Genomic DNA, 26,831 nt, shown 5'->3' with positions numbered 1-26,831 from the left:
AGAGAGGGGGTGGTGCCCTGGCACAGCGTCCCCCACTCTCCTCTCACATAACAGAGACAACAAAGAATAAACCCACATGGTGCCAAGACCAACGGGACAGGCCACACAGGCAACACAATTAGGCTGCTAATTCAGCTAACTTCTACCCAAATGGAATAGTCCCTGATCTTTGCTAATCTCAAATGCAATTTAATCTTTTTTTTTTTTCCTACTCTGTGCAGTTCCTCGGTCTGAAGCCAGTGGATATTCCTAGTCCACTTCAGTATTTGGGCCAACCAAGTCCTTTAGCATGTAATCACATCCATACCTTCTCACTTTCAGAGTTTCCTCTTCTCCGTTTTGTCTTCATCTTAAGCTCTTCTCCCTTTTCCCTATCATCTGCCTCTCTTTTCTCTTCCTCTGCATCGTATCGTGGTAGGCCCAGGGATTCAGGTAAGATGCCTGGCATTCCAGTGTCCTCAGGCAGGAGAGAGAGCTCAATGTGTTTTCCTGTTACACTGCGATGCATTGCCAGGAGCAGCAGGAGAGAAGAAGAGAGAAAAGAAAAAAAAAAAATCTGAGCATTTACAATGACTGCAAGGATTGGAACGTATTTCGAATATTCTCAGCTTTTATCCTCCCTCTTTCCATTCTCTCCTTTAATTCATGGCCCCTTTTAAAGAAGGTTGGAACCTACCCAAGCACTTTGGCAGTGAGCAGCTTTCCTTCAGGCAGGTACTTTTCATACAGAGAGTGGTTCTGTACAAAATAAGGGGAAACATTCTGGAACAAGATTCGGCCCAGAAGAGAAGTGGACAAGCTGAGAAGAGAAGGAAAACAAAAAAATGTAAGTATTCCACAGCAGGAAAAAAGAAAAAAGTGCAGTGAGTATATCTGTGGCACCACCAGTTCTTTAGAGCACCACCTAAACTTTATCTACTTTAATTTCACAGGCTCAAGAAAGCAGCAATGACATCTTGACTCCCAGGAGGAAATTCACTTTGCAACATCACATCACACCAGAGACCAGCCCCCAAAGAGGATTCCAGAATCATACATTCACAAAAGAAGCTCTCCAACACCCCTTTTCCCAGTATAATTTTCTTATGCTACTCACCCAAAGAATACACCTGATGAAGTGATTGATTTGACGTAGCCTCTCACTAGCTGGCCTTCTTTAACATCCTTAATACTTGTTATTTCAACATCCTCTACTTTGCTGTTGCTTTTTGGGTTTAGCCTATAAGAAAAGAGGTTAGAAGTTAAAGCACTCGTCTGAAAAATCCACACTCTGGATATCAAAGAAAGAAATCAGAGTTAACAACAGCTACTACTTTCTGGAAACCAGACCAGAGACACCCTTCAGTTTACTCAAATGTACTAAAGGACTATCTACACCTCTGACAAGCATTAGAGGATAAACATGCTGCTGTAAAGAAAGGTAAAGAAAGCAGATCAGCCTGGCTTCCTCTGACACTAAGAAAATGAGGAGAATAAAATGGAGTCTGAAATTTTGCATAGAATTGACTTGTGTTTTTTTCCACTTCTTTCTAAGATACTTCATTCCACATGGTTTAGGCATTTTTGCTCCACAGAGAAGACAAAGCAAGAGGCTTGGTTTTAACAGACATTTAGGACTAAGTCTGCTATTTAATCAAAATATTTAAAATGCAGCTGAACACCGAAAAGTAACAAGTTTGTATTGCAAATTCCATGGTGAAACTTTCCCTTTCTTCCCGAATAAGCAAACAAAAAAATCATCAAGTCTAGAAACTATGATAAACAGAGATTAAACCTGATCTACATTGTCAGACATCTCCATGTTTGCCAATACACAAGAAAATCTTTCTCCTGAAGGAGGAACAAGTCTCATCCCTTAAAAAAAGAAAAAGCAGTCCTTGTCCTTTGAACACTTCACACTGATCCACCCAAACCAACAGTTACTGTATTTCACTATCCTTTTCCTAACTAGTAGGAAATCAACAGCCTGGAGAGAAGACACGTACCGGGATTGCCGTAGAGATAACTGGATTTTGCTCTTCTTACTGGAGAGGATGTAGCACCTGCGTGGTGAGTAAGGGGAGAAAACAGAAAGCTTTTTCACATGTTAAAAAAAGCCAGAGGTAGAAAATAGATATTTTCACTAAGAGAATAAAGCCCTAGAGGAAACAAACTACTCTGTCCCTTGGAGCACTCGCTGTCTAACACAAACCAGCATGACACAACAGTTCAGGAAACCAGCTAAAGGGCTTTTTGAAACACATCGACTTGCTTTACCCAGTACCTACTGCTAGTACAAAAGATCACTTGGCCAAAAAGATTGTTACAGCTGAATCACTTGGCCTCTTGTGCTCTCCAGCATTCCCAACAAGTCTGTGAAGTAGGGAAATGCAATTACTTGTGCATTACAAATGTAAAGGCAACTGACTTGCCAAACAGCCCACAGAACCACAGCAGAGCTGGGATAACTGGCTTCCCTCAGCACCTTTGCTAAGAGTAGCCACTCTCAAAACACAGTCCAAGAAGGCAGCTGAAAAGGTGCTTTTTCATACATGGAAAATTCAAGACTTTCACCCAAATGCATATAAGGTTGTAAGTCAGCGTTACTTCTTAGCTACAGACTGAACCTTATAGGTCTGGCATCATCTCATGGCAGCAAAAAGCCTGTCGCTGGAGGGAGATATTTCTAAGCCTTGCAGCTTGAGGGAACAAGACAGGCAATTACTGACCTGACAATCTTGCCAACTTTGAAGTCACCCAGAGGATTTTCTGTGTAAGTATCACTCAGGTGAAAGATGTCGACTCTGCCAGTCTTCCCCCCTGGCAGCGCGATGGTCAAACCCACGTGTGGAGTCACCTTTGTCACCATGCCTACGGCGATGGTGCCCTGCTCCAGCGACGGAATTCCTGGAAAAAGTGAAGGAGGAAAAGGGCTTCATAATACTCCAAAAGCATGCAACCAAAGCAGTGGGTGTAATGAGTCAGTGAAGCAATGCTCACACACCCACCAACTTTTGGCAAGGTGCAGCCTATGCGCTCTCAGTTCACAGCAACATTTGTCCTGGTAGCCCAGGACAAGGCCCTCTACTCGCACAGTTCCAATAATGACAGATATACCTGACAGAATAACTGACAAATGATGACAGATACATCATCTCACATCTGAGATCAGAAGGGAATATGTTCACAAGAGCTCTGAGAAGGGCTTCAGTCTGGGACAGCAGGAAAGTGATTCTTTAGTCTAAAGGTCTGACCTCTCTTGCCTTCCACACTGGGTCAGGGTCCCGGGGGTTAGTTCTGTCCTACAGGGAGGCACAGCGTGGCTCTGGAGTGTAACATCACCACCTGAGGGGTCAGTGCAGGCCCACCCCTGCATAAAGCACCACATGCAGTGGTGTCCTGCTGTTCAGGCTCCGCTATACCTGTGAGTGACAAGCAGAGGTTTGTTTCGGTGACATCAGTTCCAGTCACTGTAGCTGATATTGCTTGGCCATTCTTGAAGCTCTTTTCCGGATGTTTTAAGACCTGAAAGAAAAGACAGATTTCCACTTGTTACCAGGAAAGAAGCTTGGCACAACTCTGACTGGTGCTCCTCCTATGAAGCGTTACGCTTTCCATACACATCTTTGATGTGTACACTTGACTGATAGCTCAGCATTGCTTCAATGGCTCTGCCATCCTGAGCTGAACGAGCTACAGGCAGAGTACTTGCTTCCCAGTGAGGGGCAGTGATGCCTAAAGGGCAGAGCACTGGATTAGGAGTTCACATGGACGTCAGAAGTGTCTGCAGTCATTACTTACAGCCATCTGCACGGAAAAAAAAAACTTCCTGTAGCTTATCTGTAATGGCCTCTTACCTTGGTGTTCAGAGACAGCAGCAGATGAGGAATTCTTCCTCGAATGTCAGGGGCGACTTCCACCTCCAGCCAATTTTTGAGGATGTTATACTAAGAAGACACCAAATAACCAGAGAAGACAGCATGAGACCTTGGGAAAAAAATAAACCTTCCCTGGTGGATTCACTAATTCTTAAGGCTAGAAAGAACTACTCCAGTCTTGGCTCTTGCACCAAGCAAAAATGGTGACTTGGCTCCTAGTCTCACAAGCATTACACTGCTGCTGTTCGCAGGCAAGTGCACACAGGATATCAGCAGTGAGTGTACTCTGTGCTGGTGGCACACACAATTTCTCAAAGGCCATGGTGCTAGAGTGCAGGGCGGGAAGCATCTGCTGGCAACAAACTGGCACGTCAAAGAGGACAAGTCAGACTGACTCCGTCAAGTACAGAAAACGTTGACGTCCTTCTACCCTCCCTGTAAGAGACAGCACTTTGCATGGGCCACTCTCACAGTTAATGAAGACCACAGTAATCATAGAACCATAGAATCATTCAGGTTGGAAGAGACCCTTGGGATCATCGAGTCCAACCATCTACCCTACTCTACAAAGTCCTCCCCTACACCGTATCCCTCAGTACCGCATCTAAACGTCCCTTAAACACATCCAGGGATGGTGACTCCACCCCCTCCCTGGGCAGCCTATTCCAATGCCCGACCACTCTCTCTGTGAAAAATTCCTTCCTAATATTCAGTCTAAACCTACCCTGTCAGTGCTTTGGTCTGAACTAATGTCCCCGAGGTCAGCCCGACTTACTGCCTCCCCCAGTCGTAGGAAAACTCCAATCTCACCTTTTTCACAAAACAGGTGACTGTCTGCCCAACATCGTATTGTCCAAGTTTCTTGAGGGCACTGTCTTCTTTAGGGTTTATCATTGCTTTGACTTTTCCTTTTATTTCGCTGTTTGCAAACAAAAAAAAGAGGACATCAGTAAGTCAGCTTCGGTCCTAATGATGAAGATGGGAGTTAGAAACCCAAAAGATTCTGGTGAGATAGTACTACTGTGACAATGCTTTTGGCATTCCCCTCCCAGGCTGCATTCTTCTGCAGGGAATTAATTGCTCCCTACGCTTAAGAGGGAATCCCTCTGACATGGACATACCAGAATCCAGACTAGCACAGCCTGAAGCCAAAAGGACATTCAAAGGAAACCACATGCCAGGAGAGCACTTAAGGTTTAACACAGGTTCTAGACCCAAGTTAGTGTGACAGAGGGAATAAGAGACCTTGTCACGCTGCATACATGTGGAGCTCCTTGATTATGGTCAGCTCCTGCACAAATGGGAGGAACAAGGGAGGGAATCTACAAGGTTACAAAGTCTGTGAAGTATCTGCAGAAAGTGCAGAGACTAATTCTTACCTCGGTCGAATGCTGAGCTCTGGAATGGACCGTGTGAAGTGTGGATGGGTGATGGGCAGGTACCTAAAGAACAGGAAAAGGACTGAAATTTCTCATGATCTCCCCAGGGCCCAGTCACCTGTTATCCCTCTGCATTGGCAAAAGCCAGGGATAAGTCCTCTAGAATTACAAGAGCCTTCAAGTTCCAGATCTTCCTAGAACTATTTCATTGGCAATTCAGGTGCCTGAAATATTCTGGCAAATTTAGTCCCTAGAGCCTAATCCTGCTTGTATTTAAGAGTTCTTCTGGACTTTAAGAGTTTAGACATCTTTTTTTTTTTTTTCTTGCAATCTATTCTCAAGATAAACACAGTGACACAGGTACAGAGCTAATTCACTGAAACCTGGATCTCAGATAGAATATAACAGCAGGCTTCCTCAGGCCTCAACTACTCCAGCAAGGACAGCTGTAACAGTATGTGGTGACAGAGGGAGCAGCTTAGATCATCTGAATCAAGTAATTGTTTCACCCCTTGCATTCCCCAAGAAGTAATATTATGAGCATGTTTTCCCACCTGTGAGTATTCACCTCTCTGCCTCCAATGACTCGGGCAGTCACCTTCTGTCCAGCTTTCAGAGTATATGTTGGAAAAGAGCCTATGGGGACTTCCTCCAGAATCCGGGATGCGTGGATTGAACCTGTCAGCTTGTCATCAATAGCAACTGTGACATGGGTTGGTTTGACAGATTTAACAGTACCACTAACAATGTCCCCCAGGGAAAGCGAGTGTGTCACAGCAGGAAGCACCTCTTCTAATGGTGTCTCAGATTCTTTCCGGACCCTTACAAAAACATTCTTCTTTGCTGGACCTTGTACTGCTAATAAGACTCCGTGGTCATTCACCTTCACCACTTTTAAGGTTGCAGAGATTGTCTGTCCCACCTTCAGTTTTTCTGAGTCAAAGCGGAAGGTGTCGTTGAAGTGAGAGGCGACGGGGACAGCAGCCAGCTGGCCTGTTTCCAACAAGGACACGATGGCAAACTCTTCTGCCACGAGCTGCACGATGGCAGAGTGCTGGGAGTTCTCTGTGAGCTGCTAGACAGACAGAAATGGAGATAGTGACTTCTCCTGCTGAGACGTTGATTCCATCCACTCTACCTCCCACAGTTCTAAAGAAGGAAACAGCCCCCGCTTCAAAATTCATTAATTTAAATAAAGTGTAGGGTCCTGCACCTGGGGAAGAAAAATGTCAGGTACCAGTATAGGTTAGGGGTGGACCCGCTAGAGGCAACTACTGAAGAGAAAGATCTAGGGGTCCTGGTGGACAGTAAAATGACAATGAGTAAACAGTGTGCTCTTGCAGCCAGGAAGGCCAATGGTATCTTGGGTTGCATAGGGAAGAGTGTAGCCAGCAGGTCAAGGGAAGTCATTCTCCCCCTCTGCTCTGCACTGGGGAGGCCACAACTGGAGTACTGTGTCCAGTTCTGGGCTCCCCAGTTCAAGAGGGACAGGGAACTACTAGAAAGAGTCCAGCAAAGGGCAACAAAGATGATTCAAGGATTGGAGCATCTCCCTTATGAGGAGAGACTGAGAGAGCTGGGACTCTTTAGTCTGGAGAAGAGAAGGCTGAGGGGAGACCTTATCAACGCCTACAAGTATCTCAAGGGAGGGTTGAAGGAGGAGGGAGCCAGACTCTTTTCAGTGGTTCCCAGTGAGAGGACGAGGGGCAACGGGCACAAGTTGGAACAGAAGAGGTTCCACTCAAATATGAGGAGAAACTTCTTCACAGTGAGGGTGACAGAGCCCTGGCAGAGGCTGCCCAGGGAGGTTGTGGAGTCCCCTTCCTTGGAGATCTTCAAGACCCGCCTGGATGCTCCTGAGTAACATGCTCTAGCTCTAGGCAATCCTGCTTCAGCAGGGGAGTTGGACTAGATGGTCTCTATGGTCCCTTCCAACTCTAAAATTCAGTGAAATTCAGTGAAATTGCCTGGAGAGCCAAAACCAGACAGATCCAAAAACTGAACACATACCTGCTTAGGTCTTTGTTTTAACAGTTCTTCCCGAAGAGAAACATACACTTTGGATGTGAGGGCATCCACATGAAGAACCAGTGCCTTGGTTTTCTCACCAGGAACAATGTTTTTGTCTACAAATGAGAAAAGGACATTATCTCCTGATGACAGTGAAAAATTTTGAGCAACTGAGCTAGTGACACACGACAGATACAAGGGCTGCCTGCGGTTCAGTTTAATTCCTGGAGACCACAGTGATAAAAAGACTGTATAATTACTAGTTGTAACTTACTGTAACAAAGTCAATTTAGTACCAAACGTACAGTAAGTCTCTTTAAGAAAAAAACAGATTATTCCAAAATTAATGGCAAGAAAGAAAAAAAAACAGGGGCTTTCTTATTTGGAAAAAGAGTCTGATGTTTTCATGGAAGAGCTAAATTGATTTCTTGAGGATGCAACTCTTAATTAACACACAAGGCTGACTAAACAGAAATTCAAGGTAATATAGGTGTTGAAAAAGGTATGCTAACATTTCACAAAACCATCAATCTATCTGTTGCTGAGCAAACAGAGAAACTCTTCTGAACACAGAAGTGCTGAGATATTACTCCTGCTGAACTCAGCAGTTTCTATTGGTTTCATTGCTTTATTCATTATCTCTGAATGTACTTGTTTGGTTCTGCATAATATGGCACTTTTCTGCTTTAATTTTTGAATTGTAAAGTACCAAAAAAGCAGTCCTGTTTTAAAGTCACAGTGATTTAAAAGAAAAATTATCAGCAATTTCAGACAGAGGATAATCCAAGGAACATATTTCTAAAGTAAGAAGGAAAAAGAAAAACACATGAGAAAGCTAGAGCTTGCAGCTTACTTTTTTAATATATAGTATGCTTCCAATAAGGATCTCAGAGCACAAACTAGACCTTACAAGACACCCAAGATATGAGGCAGGATTAAGTCTGGTTTACAGATGGGGTAGCAGAGGCAACAGGTATGTCCCAAATCGTGCAAATGTGTCGGCAACACATTAGGAAAGCAAACTGCTCGTCAAGCCCATCCCTACTCTGATCAGACTCCTCCCATGTTCCTTCCCCATCAGTGTGAAAAGTGAAAACCAAAGCAAGCCAAGCCAAGCCCCTCACCTCCCAGGTGGTAGCGAGTGGCTGTTGCAGTCCAGCCTGTGACACAGCTGCCACCGAACAGCGCCGAGCCATCCTCCTTCACATCCTGCACCACCAGCTGCAGCTCCTTCCCAGGCACCAGCTCACAAAGGCCTCGGGCCGTGCTGGGCTCCCCTAAATGAAGGGAAGAGAAAGTGGGAAGCCAGTTTTACCTACATTGTTTCTTTGCAAAACAAAGACAGCCGTCACTTTTCCTCAAGAGGGGGCAAACAAGCATTTATATCCACCTTCATAGTGGAAAGCAAAGTTTAGGCTCCTGAATCTGCATGAATACAAAGTAAATTCTTAGATTTAATCAAAGTAGAAAGACTTTTGTGACATTAAGGAACTGATAACTTTGGAGAGAACATTTTCCAATCTTACAGAGACACCTGCACGCAGCATTGCATATAGAAAAAGGTGAAAGCAAAGTAGATCAATACTAAAAACACAATTATAGGAAGCAAAACATTAGATGCTACTGGATATAAAAAGAAGCTAAAAAAGCCAAAGTTAGAATTTGATAAAAATTTACTGATCAGAGAAATCAGGTCTGCAGACTACAGCTTTTAAAATACAAGAGCATAGAGTACTAATAATCATTGCCAGATTCAAAATCTGGCAGATTTTGAAAAAAACAGAAAGAGACAATGCCTCATGTGACACACAATTAAATGGTGAAACTACTGCCACATGTCTCAATCAATTAAGTTTTACATTGGTTCATAAAGCAATCACAACTATTCACACCAAAAAAAGGGTGTCCAAGGCTGGAGAAAAGCTTTGGTCCACAGAACATGCTATCTCACCCTGGTCTTTCTTATTTTCACCTTCATAGGCCCTTCAAGGAACCCATCCTTTTGCACCATTGTATCTCTCTTCCTCTTTTGGTATATGGACCTCACAGTTTGTCTGTTTATACCCTTATTTTTAAATCTCTAAGATTCAACCTGAAAGAAACCTAGCAGACCTCAATGAAAAGAGCTTCTTTGGCTTGTTCCAGCTGTAGTTCCAAAAAGCCTTCTTGTCAGTGGCCAACACTGCACACACAACCTTCTTCTAACAAGCTCCTCTCAGAAGCCAAGTTTTTCCTTGAACCAACTTTTCTTTCACTATAAAGAAAATAGCATTCCCTTTCTGAAATGTTTTTCCCCAGGGGCTCTGGAGCCCCTCTTTTTATTTTTGTGCTATGATACCCTTTAGCAGAACATGTGCAACCTTTTACCTCTTCTTCTCAACAAGTTCCTGATTTCTTTCATCTCCTTGAAATATTGATTCAGCAGGGAAAAGCTCTCTGCAGCAGAATCGCCCGAGCTGCACTCGGACACCTTCAGATTGAGGAGCACACGCTGCTTCTCCTCATCGATGCTCATCACTTTTGCCATCACGGTCTGTCCCACCACAAAGTGGTCCTTGGTGTCCGTCACAAACTTGTCACTCATGCTCTGTGCAAAGGAAACAAAGAGGCAGGGGTTACTGAGCACAGATGCTAACTATCAGCCACCTGCAGCGCCGTTCAGAAGGGTTTGAGTCAAGACTTCATGAAAATGTGTAAGAGAAATTAACAAAGACTAAAAAAGACCACCATCAATTAAAATTAATTACATGATGTCACATTAAATCTTTGTAGAAGCTTAAGTTCACTTGAATAGTCCTTTATTTCATCTTAGAAATGCTTTAAAACACAAACCTGAAAGCAGCTTTTACCATACAGGAGGAAGCTGTGCAAACACAGGATCCACAGCCCTACTCTTCCATCTCTGTTACTGTTCTTTTTGTAGAATCATAGAATGGTCAGAGTTGGAAGGGACCTTAAAGATCATCCAGTTCCCACCCCCTGCCCTGGGCAGGGACACCTCCCACCAGACCAGGTTGCTCCAAGCCCCATCCAGCCTGGCCTTGAACCCCTCCAGGGATGGGGCAGCCACAACCTCTCCTGGACAACCTGCGCCAGGGTCTCACCACCCTCACAGCAAAGAATTTCTTTACAATATCTAATCTAAGTCTCCCCTCTTTCAATTTAAAACCATTGCCCCTCGTCCTATGTCTCCACTCCCTGACCAAGAGTCCCTCCCCATCTCTCCTGTAGCCCCTTCAGGTACTGGAAGGCCGTTATAAGGTCTCCCTGGAGCCTTCTCTTCTCCAGGCTGAACACCCCCAGCTCTCTCAGCCTGTCCTCACAGCAGAGGGGCTCCAGCCCTCTAATAATTTTCGTGACCCCCCAGGCTGGACCTGTTCCACCAGGTCCATGTCCTTTCTGTGCTGAGGACTCCAAATCTAAAAGCCATGCTAAAAGCCATGCTTTTTTGCTAAAAGCCATGTTTCGAGCGCACCTGGTTCCACACGTGCTGTTTCATGAAGTAAATGCATTGCTTACCACTTTGGGGGCCAGGCCTGTCACACCGAAAGGGAACTCCACAAACACTCCAAAAGGCATCACATTCCTCACGTAACCAGTCAACAGCATCCCAGGCTGGATTTCAGAGAAACTTCGCACAACTTGCTCCTCCTGCACAGCAGAAATCACTGCAGACTTTCTGCTCAAGGTCTGAACAACCAGTTAGGAAAAATGGAGAAAGATGAATGAAAGGAGCCTGATGCCAAGCAAATCTCTTGGTGCTGCTAACCACTGGGGGGCTAGAGCATTTTTTGCAGGTTAGACAGTACAGGAACTCAAAATCCTGCAATCCCAATTTCTGTCTTGATCACTCTATGCTAAAATTTAGCAACAGATGTCTCTTAAGTTGCTCAACATTACAGATACATGCTTCACACTAGCAGAAATGCCAACTTCCTATTATTTCAGTTCTGATTTCTGGTATAAAAACAGGAACATTTTTGCTGAGGTTGTGATAAGATTAACAGCCTAGCAGCTGTTTGGGAAGATCAGTCAATTCACAACCAAGTCCTGGTTCTGATGGGATTCTAGCAGCAGCTGAGCCTCACTTTTAACACGAGGAAGTTATAATGACTCTCTGAAGCACCACTAGCTTGACAGGCGCTTCTTCAACACACTAACTAGTGTATCTTCTTTTTTGTTGCAGATACTCTGGATTCCTGAAAAATATGTCCTTCCCCCCACTTTGTTTGACTGGTTTAAGGTGGCAAAGGATACGATACGCTCTCCCTTGTCACTTAGGCACATAACTCGGGGCAGGACATCTCCCTCTTGAAGACAATGCCACAGAAGCTTGCAGTTCACAACAAAGTCAGAGAGGTGCACGGTGGGAATCCAGGCTATCACGTTGCCTTCATCTTCTAAGATAGAAACCTCTAGCCCGTTATCTTTCTTCTTTAAGACTTTCACATCAACCATCTGAAAAGAGAATAAACACAGTGACACAAAATTCCAAGTGTCTTTGAAGCCATCCCTTTTGATGCACAGGGTACCAAACGCTGTGCTGCAGGGACTCTGACATGGCCTCCCAGCTGTATATGGGAAAATCTCACACCAACAGGGCTGAGCCTAAAAACCATGCCAACATTGACAGTAAAATAGCAGTAACTCAGCTCCCAGAAAAATCAAGAGCATCCTCTTGATTGTGGCTTTCTATTTGAAGGGTGAAAGGAATAATTTAAACAAGATTAGAGTTGTCTTGTTCCTGCATTAGCAGTATCTGCAGGGTGTTGGAAACCGTGTTCATTCCAAAGACACCAGGGAAGCATTTCAAAACATTTCTCTGAAGGTGTCATTTTTCAGGGACCAAAAGCAGGTACTTTTTGGAGCGGGAGCATTAGCAGGGTCCAGAAGAGGACTCCACTAATTGGTACCTCCAGCAAGACTGTCCTGGAACTCCTGAGATCCTGGCTTTGATCCAGGAGGCCAACCACAAAATAAGAAATGCACATTTAATGCTAGTTCCTGACCACCAACAGCTTTTCTTGAAGCAATGTTGTTCAAAGTGATACCAAATTGTTTGGAAAATAAATAGGAAAAGGCAAAAAAGGGAGCAGTCATTGAATTCAATACCTCTCCTATTTGATATTTCACTTCCTGTTTCTTCTTTGGAGTACATTCCTTTTTATCCTCCTGGGCAGGGTTGCTCGATAACCTGAAGGACAACAAGAGTCTTTCCTGCTGGGGCTCACATTTTAAGACCATTACTTTTACCACCTGCAGCAAAATAAAAAAACAAAACAAAACAAGAGTTTAATTCAGTTGACCCTCTTCCTTGGTGTGCTACCACCTACAAAAAAAAACAGGGAAATGCACACACAGTACACTTTTCTCCCACACCTAAGGAGGCCAGTGACTATAACTTAACAGGTTCAACCAAAGAGGTTCAACCAGGGACAAACGTCCTTAGGATCACTCATATGGAAAATGGAACTACATAATCATTAAATGACCTGAGTGAGCCAGGTCTGCAGCAGAATTGAGAATAAAATTCAGACCTAACGATTTGCAGCGAGAAATCTTGACTAGAAAATGACCTCCTCCCTATCCATCCAACAAACAGCAGGATTAAAGACAAACAAAAGCATCAGAAAAAATAACAAAGAAAGCTGAGATCTATATAAGTTTACCCACTACAAAGACCAGAACCTAGTGAACAGCACAGCTCCCTGTGTGCCTGGTTTAAAATAAGCAGGATTTGAAACAAACAGGAAAATCAGAATAATTCAGAGGCAGGAAACACCCTTCCAATTCTGTAGGTAAGAGTTTTAACTTCCTTTAAGAAACTGCAGCCTAGAACCCCAAACTTCTACAATCTCAGTAACTCAACGAAGTGTAGTCCCTGTATCACACACCATGGTGTCTCCTGCACACCAGAGCAGAGAGAGCCTAGAAACAAGGACAGCTCTGTGAAATTCTCAAAGAAGAGCTGCCCCTTTCACAGCCTGTTCTGCTTAAATGCAGAACAAGTGTTAAAGGACCTGAAGATCTCCTGGTGCAGGTGGTTCCTCCAGAGGAAAACCCACCTTGGAGCCCACTCAACAGCAGATTTCTCTTTTGCATTCAAACACAAGGCACAGCATAGGTACATTAATTAATTACCTGGCCTTCATGGAAGACTTTATCCGGAGAAGATATGGGTTCTGAGCTCAGCTCATTCTTGGGTACCAGGCCTTTGACATCATTGTAGAACTTGACAATGCAGCCAAACTCCCTGGCACACACCACAAAGCCGTGTGTCACTAGCCCTGGTTTCGCATCTTCATAATTGGAGAGGATTGGAAGCTTTGATTGGACAAGACTTTTCTTTAGAGTAAGGATCAGCTTCTTTCCTTCAGGACTGCACTCTAGTACCTACAAGAATGGAGTACAAGAAGGTTCAAAAAGCATGTCTGCCATTGTCTGATCAATCCAGCTGCAAAACTCAAACCAAAAGAGTGAAAAGCAGCTGCAGACCCTGCCTGTCAGCTCTCACCCGACACTTGACTTCATCTCCTATGTTGTACTTCTTCTCAGGCTGCTTCAGGATCACATCAGCGATATGCAATGATGGTACAAGCCCTTTAATCCCATCAGTCACTTTCACCTGCATCCCAATGGGTCTTAATGCAAATATTTTGCCCTAGAACCCAAAACATGGACAAAGATCAGTAAATTCAACATGAAAAGCAGACCATGGGCAGGTAGGAAACAGACAAGACATTATACCACCTATAATCACCAAATCTAATCCTCCAAAAAATAAAATATTAGTCCAACCCACACTCCAGCAAACCAATCCAACCCATTAACTTTTATATATTACATACAGCTGTTTTACAGCCTCATTTTCTTAAGCATAGGCTGCTTCTGCAAAACCCCAATTGACTCTAGCAAACTGGAATTGTTCCCAGAGACATACCCAATACAGTCATGACTCCAACACAAGAACATTGATAACTGAGTAGTTTTCTGCCCATCAGCTGATTGTGATGGTCCATACACAAACTTTTACTTTGAGTGCAAGGAAAGTTTCAGTTTCCTTCACTCCAGTCTTTCTAAAAATATATTCATGGCCACAAATAAATGACTAGCTGTGGCTAAAATTTTATTGCCTTGGAAGCATCATGAAAGAAAACCTAAACAAAATGGGAAGAGCACCACTTTCCACTAACCAAGTCCTGCAAGAAGTTTTTTTCCCCCTCACTTTCATCTCGCTAGTCTGGATCAGAAGTTGAATATTTGTATTAGGTAGAGAAAATGCACATTAGCTAGATCATTGCTCTAAGTATAATGGCCACACAGTACTGTGTCAGTCCTTCAGAAGCTCACCTGCACCACGTCCCCTGTGTGGATATCTTGGTACCGCAGAAACCGTGCTTCAATAACCTGACTAGGACAGAGACATAGCAGGAGAGGACCAATCAGTCAACTTGAAGGAAATCCAGGATCTTTGCCTTGTCCCAAATATCCATTATCTCACACACCCAGTGTTCTACAACTCCAGAGTCTGTGTTTTATTCCAACTGACCCAGTTCCCAAAACAACTCTGGAGATAAAGTTCAGGGTGGTTCAGCAGGCTCCACTTTAGGTGACAGCCACACAGCTATGGCCACCATATGGCTCCATGAAAGGAGAACCCACCATCTGCAGTGCTTAAAGCCACATAGAGGGAAATACTAAGAGGGAGAAGCAAAATGGGCTGGGACTTGGAAGATCAAAGTCCAATTTCCTCTTCGGCCACAGCCCTCTCACATTATCTCAGCAGAATTAATTTGGCCTCTGTGCCTCAGCCCACCAACTATATTGACGGTGTCCCAACTCCCTGTAGTATGGGGAGAACACGCAAGATGCCCACACAACCTGACATAAGACAAGAGATACAAGCCAAAAAACCCAAATGGCAAGTTCCAGTCTAACAAACCAATGTGCTATTTTCCACTCTCGACCAAACCCTTCTAATCTTTCAAACAATTTTCTGAAAGTCTATGAAACTTACTATTTCAGAGATACAATACACATCTCATCCATCAGGCTGTAGTCAATGATCCGACATTTATGTTTGCATCCTGTTTTAAACGCCCCAGGTTTAAAAGATTTTCTGTTTTTTGAAAGATGTTTCAACTAGAAAAAAACAAATTACAATTTAGTTTGGAAAATGGAAGCAGTGATATAAACCTTCAGTTGAAGTGGCAGCATCTGACCAAATTGTTCCTCTAACATACTCTATGCAGCAGGTTTCACCACTTCTTCCCCAACAACCCTCCCACATTCCAACCCAAACTAGGGGAGGTAAGATTTGGCAAACACCTTCCATGTTGTCCTGACTTTGTTCTATTTGTCTCACAAAGAACATAAATGTAGAAAATAAAACCTCCTCCTAGCCTCTTTCCCCAGGAGGCAAAGATAGCTATGGAGGAGTTCCCTCACTGCCCCGGTACTTACCCGTGCAAACGCAAGAGTGCCATCATCAAGCTCAAAGATGGCACCAAACTGCTTGTAGAAAGCTTTCACTGTCGATTCTTCCACCACTGCCCCCATGCGATCATTGCAGAGCTGGTTTGGAGACCCCCCGGGGTGGAGGAAGGCCTGCCGCAGAGTAAGGCGCACCACCTTGGAGGTGGGGTGGACAGAGAGGATGCAAGCTTTCATCTGGGAGAAGATAATATGCTTGTTATTCACACACTTGTAAACAAAAGAGGAGAGAGGCACATTGCTCACATTTTCAGACATTATGCTTGGGACCCAAACTCTTTGTCCATGTACAAGCACTTCCCTATATTGCTACTAAGACATCACTTTAGTTCTAACAGCTTCACAGAGGAGGGATTTTTGCTTTTGTGTGTTATTTATGGGCTATTCTGGTACATGACCACACAAGAAATTTTCTATCACTTGCAAGTCTGTTGTGCTTCCCAAATATGTCTTCCATTACTCCAGGAATGGCTTTGCTCTTTACAGGTCTACAGCAGCCATGACAGTAATTCAAATAGAAGACAAGAAGGACAACTATCATCAGTAAGATTTCAGAGATTATCCCACTAAAATGATGGGGAAGATTAAAGATGTTGCAAGCAACATACCAGCTGCAGCCATCCTTCCCCCTCCTTACCACTTGATCTGGAGAATAGTTCATGGATTTTTCTGGGTCCATGTGCATGAAATCCACAACGCCAGTGAAGGAAGACAGAAAGCTCACTTTGATCCCGAGTGGGGCCACCTAGAATGGGGAAGGAAAAAATGCCAAAAAAAAAAAAAAAAAATAATTGCACACAGGTTTCATGCAGCTCAGAAAGTGAGAGCAATTCATAGAATCACAGAATTGTCTGGGTTGGAAGGGACCTTTCAGATCATCCAGTCCAACCATCACCCTCACTCTGATAAAAACCATCACTAACCCATGGCTCTAAGCACTATGGCAACCCGGCTTTGAAATCCCTCCAGGGATGGGGCCTCAACCCCTGCCCTGGGCAGCCCATTCCAAGGCTTAAGAACCCTTCCTGTGGAAAAATTGTTCCCAATCTCCAATCTGAACCTCCCCTGGTGCAACTTGAGGCCGTTTCCCCTTGTCCCATGGCCTGTGACTTGGGAGCAGAGACCGACCCCCCCTGGCTACACCCTCCTTTCAGGGAGTTGGAGAGAGCCAGAAGGTCTCCCCTCAGCCTCCTTTTCTCCAGGCTGAACCCCCCCAGCTCCCTCAGCCTCTCCTCATCAGACTTCTTCTCCGGATCCCTCCCAAGATTTGTTGCCCTGGAACCAACATTGCCCTAGGTTGCCCATTTTTCAAACACTTCACAAAAAGGCACTGTCAGTGCAATCAACAAGCACGTCACAAAAAACAGGAAAACTGCTAATAATTCTGCTTTCTACATTGTTTTGCAAAAACAATCCTTTAGTTTTAGATGATGCTGTGTTTACTCTGAAGACTACTGCCAACCTGTGGAATACTTTTCCTAGGCAAAGGCCAAAGAAACACAAAATGGATCTTGTTCTGCTTTATCACCAACTCCAAGCTGAAGCCTTTATATTCAATGGCATCACAACCAGGACAGAGATCAGACGTTAGGTGAATGAAGTGGAAGAAGTGTCTAGCAGATAATAGTGTCTGCTATTGTAAAATAATTGAGCCCAAGCACAAAATTTTTCAGGGCATAAACTTCTGTCTCTACTTCACCTGTCTCCTGACCTCCAGCAAGGTGAAAAAAAAAACCCCAACCAACCCCCAAAACCCCAACCCAGAGCTTACCTTCTGCACTCGAGCTTTCACCACAAGCCCTGGTAATAAATTAGAGAGGCTCCAGTTCTGTCGCTCTGTTGCAAGGGATGCAGCAACCTCTGATCGATCGATAGACAAACGGACCACTCTTCCCTCGTTCTTTACTTCCACAATGACACAGTTTAGGTTCTGGCCTATTTTCAAGTCAGACCCTACAGAGAGAAGTCACAGCATAAAACCTCCACCAGGAACACTCAGGGATTCCCTTCTACTCTTTCTGAAGTTTTTTAAGAGTTCCCTCTATTTTAAGAAGTTAGAACTCCTCTCAATCTAAGTGAAGTCTGGTGCCAGAAGGGATGGATGGGCTTGGAAGAGTAACACAGCCTGCAGAAACCAGGCTGAAACCAAAAAGCTTGTTGCAGACCAGCCAGAAAACTGCAGTTTCCAGCAACTCACAAAGACTCTACCTTGACCCAATCTCACTGAGATCTTCTAACACCACAAATATAACAAGCTTTAATTCCTGTCATTCTCCACCTCCATTTTAACCCCAGCAGCTTCTACTGCACTACTACTTACCTCTCTTGACTGCTTTGATGTAATTTTGGGCTTTCTGACGAGGCAGGAAGGCATGAGTCCCCCTAACTCCGATATCAATGAGGTAGCCATGGTCTTCCACACTAGACACGGAGCCAGAGAGCAGCTGTTGGGAGGGAAGCACTGATTCAGTAACGTGGTGAAACAGCCAGGTCTTCAAAGAATGCATATTTGATAAGAGATTCCCCACCCAAATGCTTAATTGTTTCACAAGAACAGAGCGCTGAGTTTTCTGGAGCAGCAGAAAGAACGCTACATTCTCTCTTATTACAGAGCTTATCTGCCAGTGGGGTCTCAACTCTACCCTTATGCAACTATGCAAATATGGAGTTCACAAACCAGTAGGGAAGAAAAATTGGGATGCTCAAAAATAGCAGGTGTTCTAATTGCAGGCACACGCCTACAACCATACAGCTGGAAACACAAAACCTAAACAACTAAACACCTCTGCAAAGCAGGTTAAATATTATTCTCTGCATAAATAATAAAGAAATCTACTCAAAAATAAGTTATTTAATAACGTGTCCATATTGAAACAAAATCAGGTGAGTGGATTTCAGGAGTGACAACCTGGAACCAAGACTCAATACTGCCCTCTCCTCCCAGGTCTCGTCCACGGTGGGAGAAGCTCCAGGTTCTGCTCTGATCCCATGCAAGGACAAAGTTAAATGTTCCCCCCCAGACTCTGCAAGAGGCACCTCCAAAGCCTAGAGAGGCTACAATGGACCCAGAACACATACCATGCCCGATGCAAGGGCTGAAGCATTCAGACCCTGATTGACCTTCTTGGGGTCGATGGATAATTTGATGCTCCGACGTCCGTCCGCACTTTTCTCAACACTGGTCACAACGCACCTGACCAGTGTCCCTGGAGAATACATGTCCGAGAGCGAATTCAAGTCCTGCCCAGCAAGATGATCAAGAGAGAAACACACAAATTTTATATTAATAAGTAAGAAGGCCAGAGTTTGTTACTGAAGTAGCTTTTGAAATCAAAATCCCCCAGCAAAGTCCTGTTTCTGTGTCAACGCTACAATAAGAGACAGAAAATGCCACAAACACCAGGATCTCAGTACAGGCAGGGATGACATTACACGAGGTTAGCAAGTCCAGGAGGTTTTGCTTAAAAAGGAATACTGTGTGGGCTGGAGTCAGGAGGTTGTAGCTGAGAAAACGGGTCTACAGAGCCAGCAATGACCCTAACCTCACCTCTGTCTTTAGCAGGGAAAATCACTACCACACCCAGCAGGTACCACGTTCCACACCACCCTGGAAAAATTTATGGAGTGCTGACACCAGAGAGACAGGATAACAGATTATTCCATCCTTGTTCTTTCTAGCAATCGTCATTATGAGGAAATCACAGCTTGCTTAGAAGACACAGCTCCAAACCAAGGTCAGTCTACGTTAGCACTACACAGCAGCACGTTGCACGAGGCCACATGCAATGAAATGTGGCCTTACATCATCTTCCAACCACTGCCCTAACTTCTTTCCATTGTTGCCTACAGCCAGGGATCAAGTATTTAGCTGCAGCAGCAGACAGGCAACACAAATCTCTTCATGCTCAACAGGCCATCTCTGAAGTTGAAGGATTATTTATCCAAGGCTAAGGCACTAGAAGCAATCAAATTCAAGTCAGCTGTGAGATAGATATCTATCTGATCAGAAGATGATCAGAGGGCTGGAGCACCTCTCCTATGATGATAGGCTGAGAGAGCTGGGGGTGTTCAGCCTGGAGAAGAGAAGGCTCCGGGGAGACCTTATAGAAGCCTCCCAGTACCTGAAGGGGCTACAGGAGAGATGGGGAGGGACTCTTGGTCAGGGAGTGGAGCCATAGGATGAGGGGTGATGGGTTTAAATTGAAAGAGGAGAGATTTAGATGAGATACCAGAAAGAAATTTTTTGCTGTGAGGGTGGTGAGAGCCTGGAACAGGTTGCCCAGAGAAGCTGTGGCTGCCCCGAGAAGCTGTGGCTGCCCCATCCCTGGAGGGGTTCAAGGCCAGGCTGGATGGGGCTTGGAGCAACCTGGTCTGGTGGGAGGTGTCCCTGCCCAGGGCAGGGGGTTGGAACTCGATGGTCTTTCAGGTCCCTTCCAACTCTGACCATTCTGTGATTCTACGAAAAGAACAGTAAGAAGGAGGGAACAGTAGGGCTGTGGATCCTGTGTTTGCACAGCTTCCTCCTGTATGGTAAAACCTGCTTTCAGCAGCTTTTTTCATGATTCTATGGTACCAGAAACCAGTCGCCCAAGCAAGGTCTCAGGGGTTGGTTCTGAGGTATTACTAACACTCTTTAACTCCCAGGTACAAATCATAGCCCCGGTCCAAGGTCTCACCTCCAGGAGTTCTCCTTGGGCCACCTGCTTGCTCAGCAACGTGCTGTAGGCATCGCTGATCTGCGTGACCGGCACAAATCCTGACAGGCCGTTGGGCAAGCTGACGACCAGCTCGTAGTCACTGACCTCTTTTATACAGCCAAGGAACAGCATCCCCTCACAGACCGCCTGGGAAAGCAGAACAGCATACAGTAGGTATCTCAGCAAGTCAGTGATAACAGGGCAGTAAACACACTTTTGTCCCCAATCACTGCTATATTTTAGAGGTTTAGTGAAAAAGAACATGCCATTTTTACATGGCCTGGAAGAGATATGCACACAAAATCAAATATTTATCCACAAACCTCAATTGAGAGTGGTTCGATATTCACAACACTGTCTTTAGCAGCAGCTGTTCTGTCTGCCTTGAACTTTTTCTGCTTTCCTTGATCACTTTGGCTCCTTTTTCTTTTCTGAGATTTTTCTTCATGGTGAACCTAAAGCAGATCATAAGAAGAGAGGGGGAAAAAATAAAGAGATGAACTTTGCAGTAAGGTAGAACTCTGCTGACAGGAATAAAATTAGAAGAAAATACTAGGTTTGGAGGAAAAAAAAAAAAAAAAAAGAACAATTTTGCTAACTGCTATACACCTACATGCAAGTCTTCTAAAATATCTCCTTTGGGTTGAGGCTGATCATTTATAAAACTGTGAATTGAGGGAATGGAAAAGAATGGTGGAAGTGAAAGCCTGACCGATATTCTGATTGAACTTTATCATCACATTCAATGTGCACCAGACATCAGGGATCTTTAAGAGATCAAGAGAAAGGTAGATATCAGCAGTTTTCTCTTTCTGGAAGTCCCTGCTGTAGAAGTAAGAGATAGGAAGGATTGCAGCTCAAACGCTGACAGCGGAAAAGCTCTGAGAAGAGTTAATCAAGAACACACAACCAACATACATCAAACAAATTGTCCCGCTCTAATTTTGAGTTGGGTGTTTTTCCCTCTGTGGGTTTTTTCTGGATGCCCCCTCGAGGAAAGTTTTCTTCGACGGATGCCATGCTTGCACTTCTGTGGGACAAACGACAAAAATAGAGATTAAACGTGTAGCTGTTACGCTTGTTCCTCAAAAACACCGAAGAGCCTGAAGACATAAATATGCCCAAACTCAGAAAGAATTCAGGTGGCTACTTTACAGTTAAGTCAGTGACAAAACAGAAAGTCACCTTTCTGTTTGGCTACACTGAAGTTTTTCAACAGTCCACCTAAATATGCACACCCCTAATGCTTTTTACTAGAGTCATAGAATTGTCTAGGTTGGAAGGGGCCTCTAAGGTCATCTAGTCCAACCACCAACCTAACTGATAAAAAACCAAAAGAAAACCATACAAAAACCCCCCCACATCACTAAATCATATCTCTGAGCACCATGTCAACTCTTCTTTTGAAAACCTCCAGGGATGGGGCCTCAACCACTTCCCTGGGCAGCCCATTCCAAGGCTTAAGAACCCTTTCTGTGTAAAAACTACTGCCCAATTGTGCTGAAACATTAATTTTTTTTAAGGCAGACGCACTTATATAGATATGAATAGATTTATTACAGATATTAATAAAACCTTTTTAGCTGCAAGTTACTTGAACAGGTCTTTATCGTCACATTCAGTGGCCAAGCTGAGACGACCAGCCTCAGCCATCAAGCAGAAAATTGTGACTGAAATGCAGAATAAACTCAGTAAATAGGCTTTACTTTTTGGATGCCACCCTTAAAGGTTAATACCATTGCATACATTGCTGCGTAAGCTCTATCTGTACACGTATATTTATAAAACAGATGTGTTTAGCCTTATTGTGCTTCAGTCAGCAAACACCACCTTATTTATTCAGTCACGATTCACGTTCTATTTATTACTGCGGCCAAGAAATAAACAGAAATGACAGAAATTTACAGAAATTAACGTTAGAACAAATTTAAAATAGTCTGTTAGTCACATAAAACTACTTTAACCGCGAAAGCACATAATAAAAGTAAAGCTCGCCGAGGCAGGCTCCACCAAGGAGCTGGCTGAGGCAAGAGATGCGCCCCACAGCCGGTAACGGAGCCGGCTGCACCGGCCACGCTGCGCAGCTGGGCCAGGAGGGGCCGGAGCTCTGCCCGCAGGGGCCTTACCTTCCCGGCCGCCGCCGCGCCGGGGGAACGGGGAAGGGGAAGGGGAAGAGGAGAGGAGGGCCGGGAGCCACACGCGGGGAGCACGACGAGACCCCCGGAAGCAGTACTGGGTTCAAGGGGGAAAGAGCGAGCGGAAGCGGCGGGACGGCGCCTCAGCCAACCAGAAGGAAGTGGGCGGGGAGAACCCCCTCGCCGCCGTGGGGTCGCAGCCAATCGGCGCTGGCTGCGCTCAGCCCCTCTCCGGCCGCCATTTTGTGGGAGGGCGCTGGCGAAGGGCAGAGCGCGGCGGCGGGACGGCAGCGGCTGAGGTACGCGGGGCGCCGCGGGGGTGGGTGCTCGCCCCGGCCGCACGACCCTGCCCGCGCTTCACTTCTTGGGGGCTGCGCCGCCGGGCGGGAGCGCGGATCTCGGCGCAAGCGAGTCGTGGTTGTCGCCCGGGGCGCCCGCGACCTTCAGCCGCGGCGTCTCTCCCTTCCGAGTACCGGGCGTCGCCGTGTTCCTTCCCCGGCCCGACCTGAGGGGAGGGAACGCCGGGGTAACGGCTCTTTGCGCCAGCGGGATGGGCCTGGCTCTGTGCGGAGCTGAGGCGGCCGCAGCAGCCGGTGGCGCCCGGTGTCAGGGCAGGCAGCGGGCCGGGCCGGGCCTGGCAAGGGCACAGGGCTCTTCCGGAAAGGAGAAGCTGCCTTGTGATGTTTTTGCCCCGAGCCGTCCGTGGGAAGGACACGGTGACTCTGCTCCAGGCTTTTGTATCGATCAGGCATAAGAAAAGATGACCTTGGCTTTCCAGGTCACGTACAGCAGGTGTTTAGGGGGTTATTTTGTTAAGATTTTTAACTGTTACGTAGCGAGTCCGGTTACAGGCATGTTTATCTGATTATAGATGACGGATACGTTTTGGGTTAGCGTAAGAGCTGTGTTAATGAACACAGCACTTTGTAGCAGTTCCTTGTATCTCCTGTGGGGTACTGGTGGCCACAGCATCTGCCTGATTTGGTAGGTAACTGTATGGCATATAAGCTTCCTTTGAGGTGAGTTACAAGATAAACAACAAATGTTTGTCCTAAACATAAAACCTTCTTCAAACATCAGAAAAATACATTTCTAAACATTAAAAAGAAAACCCCTTTTATTGTAAGGGTGATCAAACACTGGAACAGGTTCCCCAGGGCAGTTGTGGAGGACTCCACCACCTCTCTGGGCAGCCTCTTCCCAGGCTCTGCTACCCTCAAAAGGAAGAAGTTTCTCCTTATGTTTAGATGGAACTTCTTATGTTCCAGTTTGTGCCCATTCCCTCTTGTCCTGTCCCTGGGCACCACTGAAAAAAGACTGGCCCCATCCTCCTGACACCCACCCTTGGCGTATTTATAGGTGTTGATCAGATCCCCCCTCAGCCTTCTCTTCTCCAGACTCAAAAGACCCAAGTCCCCCAGCCTCTCCTCATAAGGGAGATGCTCCAGGCCTCTCATCATCTCTGTAGCCCTCTGCTGTGCCCTCTCCAGCAGTTCCCTGTCCTTCTGGAACTGGGGAGCCCAGAACTGGACCCAGTGCTCCAGATAGGGCCTCACCAGGGCAGAGGGGCAGGATGACCTCCCTCTACCTGCTGGTCACACTCTTCCTAATGTACCCCAGGGTGCCATTGGCCTCCTTAGCCACAAGGGCCCATTGCTGGCCCTTTTGGGGCCACCATACACATAATATGGTGTAAAAGTAGTAAAGTGGAATTTTCAGTCACAGAACAGAGTAGCGGCCTGTCTGAATCTTGTCACTGAGTTTTTGGATATGTAATTGAAGCTGTTTCTTAGCTGAACTAGTGAAGATTTATCTTAATTGGGTATTGCAGATTCCTGAACAATTGATAGAAATTCGCGTGTGTTGAATGTTTGTGTAGGCAGGACTGGCAGGTCTCTTTATAATGCTTAGAGGAATTTTCTCTTTTATCATCACCATACTGATTTAGGGTTTTTTAGGTTTAAATTTGGTTGAATGAACTCTGAAAATCATAAATCAGAACTGCTCATTTACTTACCTGATGTTGTTGCTACCTCTTTTGTACCTTAAGCAGGCTCTGAATGTGCCTGCTCGATAGTGTATCCACTGTCTCTTGAATCTCCTGACAATAGAAGTATCAAGTTTAGTGTAGAGATGAGTTTGATTTTCCTATTGATCCTGTCCAACTGACTTTAAATTTGTTAACTGTCCTGTCCTGTTTGTTAGGACAAGCAGCCATGGCTGGCCATGACTCGGGATCTCAACACCAGTTCACTGGATTTCAGAAGTACTTCAATTCCTATACCATCACAGGCAGGAGGAACGTATGTATTCTGTGTTTTTAACTTTTGTAGTCTAGTATAATGGCATTTTCTGAGTTTTAAACTGAAACTAATATTAACTTTTATGTTTTCCAGTATGTAATAGCAACATACACAGGTGTTGCAATGCTCGTCTTGTATTTCAAGCTTAGGCCTAAAAAGAAAACTCCTGCTGTGGCAGATAAGTAAATGGTAAGTGGCTGGTGTTCTTCCAGGACCAAAATGCTTCAATGTCAGCCCAAGAAGAAAGACTGACAAAGGACAAGTTGCTAATAATAGGGTATAATGAGAGCGAGAGAAACACAGGCATGTGAACTTTGTATTTATAATTTTAAACCTGAACTAAACTATAGCATCAGCTTATTAGGGGGCATTCTGAGTGAGCTAGGTTGTTCAAGGGCGATGCAGAAAGTATGGGACACTAGTATTTTTTTTTCTAACATGGTAAATGGGACTTTAAAAGTAGTACTTGAGGACTTAGTTGTGATAAACACAGTCTGTTAATAATAATGGAACCGTATACATTAGCACGCCTGATTACACAAGGCCCATATAGAAGTGATTTGAGTTGCTCTTGTACAGCAACAACCAAGAGTTACAAAATTCTAGAGTCACTTCCAAGTACAAAATTTCTACTGAAACGGCGTTTTGAAAACTATGGGCTGGCCTCGTAGGCTGCAAAAAAGGGTAGAAAACAACAATTTTGAGCATTGTTGTTGTATGTTTTAGTGTACCATCGGTTGTTTCTTCCCAGCTGTGCTGAAATTGGCCTGCTTGTAACTAAAATTGGACTTGGGGAGGGGGGATGCTCAGTTACTAGCACCCCGTGCAAGACTTGCTATGTCTGATCTCTCTTCTCTTGGCAGGTTGCTGGCATGTCTGAACCTCCAATCTGTGTCACTGTAATGGAAGCTGATGATCTGTTATGGCTAATAAAATAATTACTTGTTCTATTGGAAATATGAAATGGTTGCAAAAAAGCATAAATGTGGCTTTTTTTTTTTTTCTCTGTCAAAACCAGTTACTTGTAGTGGAGATGGAGTAGCTGATTCCTGTCATTACTATCTTAACTCTTTTGCTGTTAAAACATCCTAAAGCTTTCTGAGCACCCGGGAAAGACCTGAGCAGTGTGCCCATAATGCCAGCACAGAGCTTACAACCCATCAAAGCACCTCCACACGTCCACGTCCCAGTGGGTAACAATAAGCTTATGTGGTTTGCAGTCACCTGTTTGCTCCCACTTTTTGCATTCCAAGCTGGTAGTGTACGCGGAAGCCGTGACTTCTTCACAGTTAAGACAACACATAGCACAACTTCTGCCTCAGTTGTCTGTATTTTGCATAGAACCTGTTTGGTTTTGATGGAAAACCTCCCAGAATAGACTGATAAAATTACAGTATTTGAGCTTTTACTGTCACTGGCCTCTCTTGCAGAGGTGACTGCCAGGAAGAAAATGGCAGATATTAAGCTCTCATAATTCTGTGTGTTCATAAACAGTGACTGAAGTATTCGGGTCCTTATTCTTCCTGGACGTAGCCTCTTAATAAATGAGGTGTTCTACCCCAGTTAGATACATACATCCCCCTCCCTGCCCAACACTAACATTTTTCCATGGTGTTCTCCACAGCATCTTTCAATATCTCAATTAAAACTGAGTACCTTGCTTAGATGTCCCGTTGATGCAGATATGATTATATGGCACTGTGCTTTGTGGAAGGGTGCCAGCAGCAGGGGTTGAACGCAGGACTTCTGATGCTAAAGCACGTGAATACACTTCCCAAACTGAGGGCAGCCAGGGGTAGCCATGGTTACTGAAAAAAAAAAGAGATAAATAACAGTCTTTGTGCTCTCACTCTCGTTCATGTGTTCTTAGAGCTATTTGTACACGCTGGGCCTTCTGAATAAATTTAGTCTTCTTCCTCTCCTTTGAGTTTTGTTTCCATAAGTGAATGGCCTCTGC

General features: G+C 44.9%; 2 protein-coding genes across 4 annotated transcripts in view; one reads left to right on the top strand and one right to left on the bottom strand.

The window, feature by feature from the left end:
- The window catches only part of PDCD11 (programmed cell death 11), a 28,254-nt gene extending 5,637 nt beyond the window's left edge, over positions 1 to 22,617 (bottom strand). Inside the window, exons 1-29 of one of the 3 annotated variants that reach the window (XM_014959987.1) lie at positions 22,563 to 22,617; positions 21,355 to 21,466; positions 20,760 to 20,891; positions 20,416 to 20,583; positions 18,818 to 18,979; positions 18,060 to 18,183; positions 17,511 to 17,692; positions 16,377 to 16,484; positions 15,710 to 15,916; positions 15,264 to 15,388; positions 14,597 to 14,657; positions 13,761 to 13,907; positions 13,388 to 13,639; positions 12,359 to 12,502; positions 11,504 to 11,704; positions 10,766 to 10,936; positions 9,614 to 9,833; positions 8,371 to 8,523; positions 7,247 to 7,362; positions 5,791 to 6,308; positions 5,237 to 5,299; positions 4,668 to 4,776; positions 3,837 to 3,926; positions 3,402 to 3,504; positions 2,709 to 2,886; positions 1,986 to 2,042; positions 1,097 to 1,219; positions 677 to 799; positions 308 to 497 (exon numbers count right to left, since the gene is read on the bottom strand). In XM_014959987.1, coding sequence (XP_014815473.1) covers positions 308 to 497; positions 677 to 799; positions 1,097 to 1,219; positions 1,986 to 2,042; positions 2,709 to 2,886; positions 3,402 to 3,504; positions 3,837 to 3,926; positions 4,668 to 4,776; positions 5,237 to 5,299; positions 5,791 to 6,308; positions 7,247 to 7,362; positions 8,371 to 8,523; positions 9,614 to 9,833; positions 10,766 to 10,936; positions 11,504 to 11,704; positions 12,359 to 12,502; positions 13,388 to 13,639; positions 13,761 to 13,907; positions 14,597 to 14,657; positions 15,264 to 15,388; positions 15,710 to 15,916; positions 16,377 to 16,484; positions 17,511 to 17,692; positions 18,060 to 18,183; positions 18,818 to 18,979; positions 20,416 to 20,583; positions 20,760 to 20,891; positions 21,355 to 21,456 — 4,329 coding nt within the window. In that variant the 5' untranslated portion in view covers positions 21,457 to 21,466; positions 22,563 to 22,617. Of the gene's footprint in view, positions 1 to 307; positions 498 to 676; positions 800 to 1,096; positions 1,220 to 1,985; positions 2,043 to 2,708; positions 2,887 to 3,401; positions 3,505 to 3,836; positions 3,927 to 4,667; positions 4,777 to 5,236; positions 5,300 to 5,790; positions 6,312 to 7,246; positions 7,363 to 8,370; positions 8,524 to 9,613; positions 9,834 to 10,765; positions 10,937 to 11,503; positions 11,705 to 12,358; positions 12,503 to 13,387; positions 13,640 to 13,760; positions 13,908 to 14,596; positions 14,658 to 15,263; positions 15,389 to 15,709; positions 15,917 to 16,376; positions 16,485 to 17,510; positions 17,693 to 18,059; positions 18,184 to 18,817; positions 18,980 to 20,415; positions 20,584 to 20,759; positions 20,892 to 21,354; positions 21,467 to 22,562 lie in introns of those variants that run through there. The other 2 variants (XM_014959972.1, XM_014959982.1) reach the window with 2 other exon arrangements.
- A 117-nt stretch (positions 22,618 to 22,734) lies between these two features.
- USMG5 (up-regulated during skeletal muscle growth 5 homolog (mouse)) lies at positions 22,735 to 26,794 on the top strand. Its single transcript, XM_014959313.1, has 4 exons — positions 22,735 to 22,870; positions 24,777 to 24,874; positions 24,968 to 25,063; positions 25,738 to 26,794. The coding sequence occupies exons 2-3, from the start codon at positions 24,788 to 24,790 to the stop codon at positions 25,058 to 25,060; spliced, it is 180 nt and encodes a 59-aa protein (XP_014814799.1). The 5' UTR covers positions 22,735 to 22,870; positions 24,777 to 24,787; the 3' UTR covers positions 25,061 to 25,063; positions 25,738 to 26,794.
- The last annotated feature ends 37 nt before the right edge of the window (positions 26,795 to 26,831 follow it).

The sequence above is a fragment of the Calidris pugnax genome, unplaced genomic scaffold (genome assembly GCF_001431845.1).
Source record: "Calidris pugnax isolate Ruff unplaced genomic scaffold, ASM143184v1 scaffold4, whole genome shotgun sequence".
NCBI lineage: Eukaryota > Metazoa > Chordata > Aves > Charadriiformes > Scolopacidae > Calidris > Calidris pugnax.
Note: the sequence above shows the minus strand (reverse complement) of the source record. Positions and strands in the feature narration are given on the sequence as shown.

Bases quoted from the DNA above. Each gene is read 5' to 3' on its own strand.
- USMG5 (XM_014959313.1), top strand. From the start codon at position 24,788: ATGGCTGGCCATGACTCGGGATCTCAACACCAGTTCACTGGATTTCAG. The intron at 24,875-24,967 runs GTATGTATTCTG...TATGTTTTCCAG, and splicing joins CCATCACAGGCAGGAGGAAC to TATGTAATAGCAACATACAC.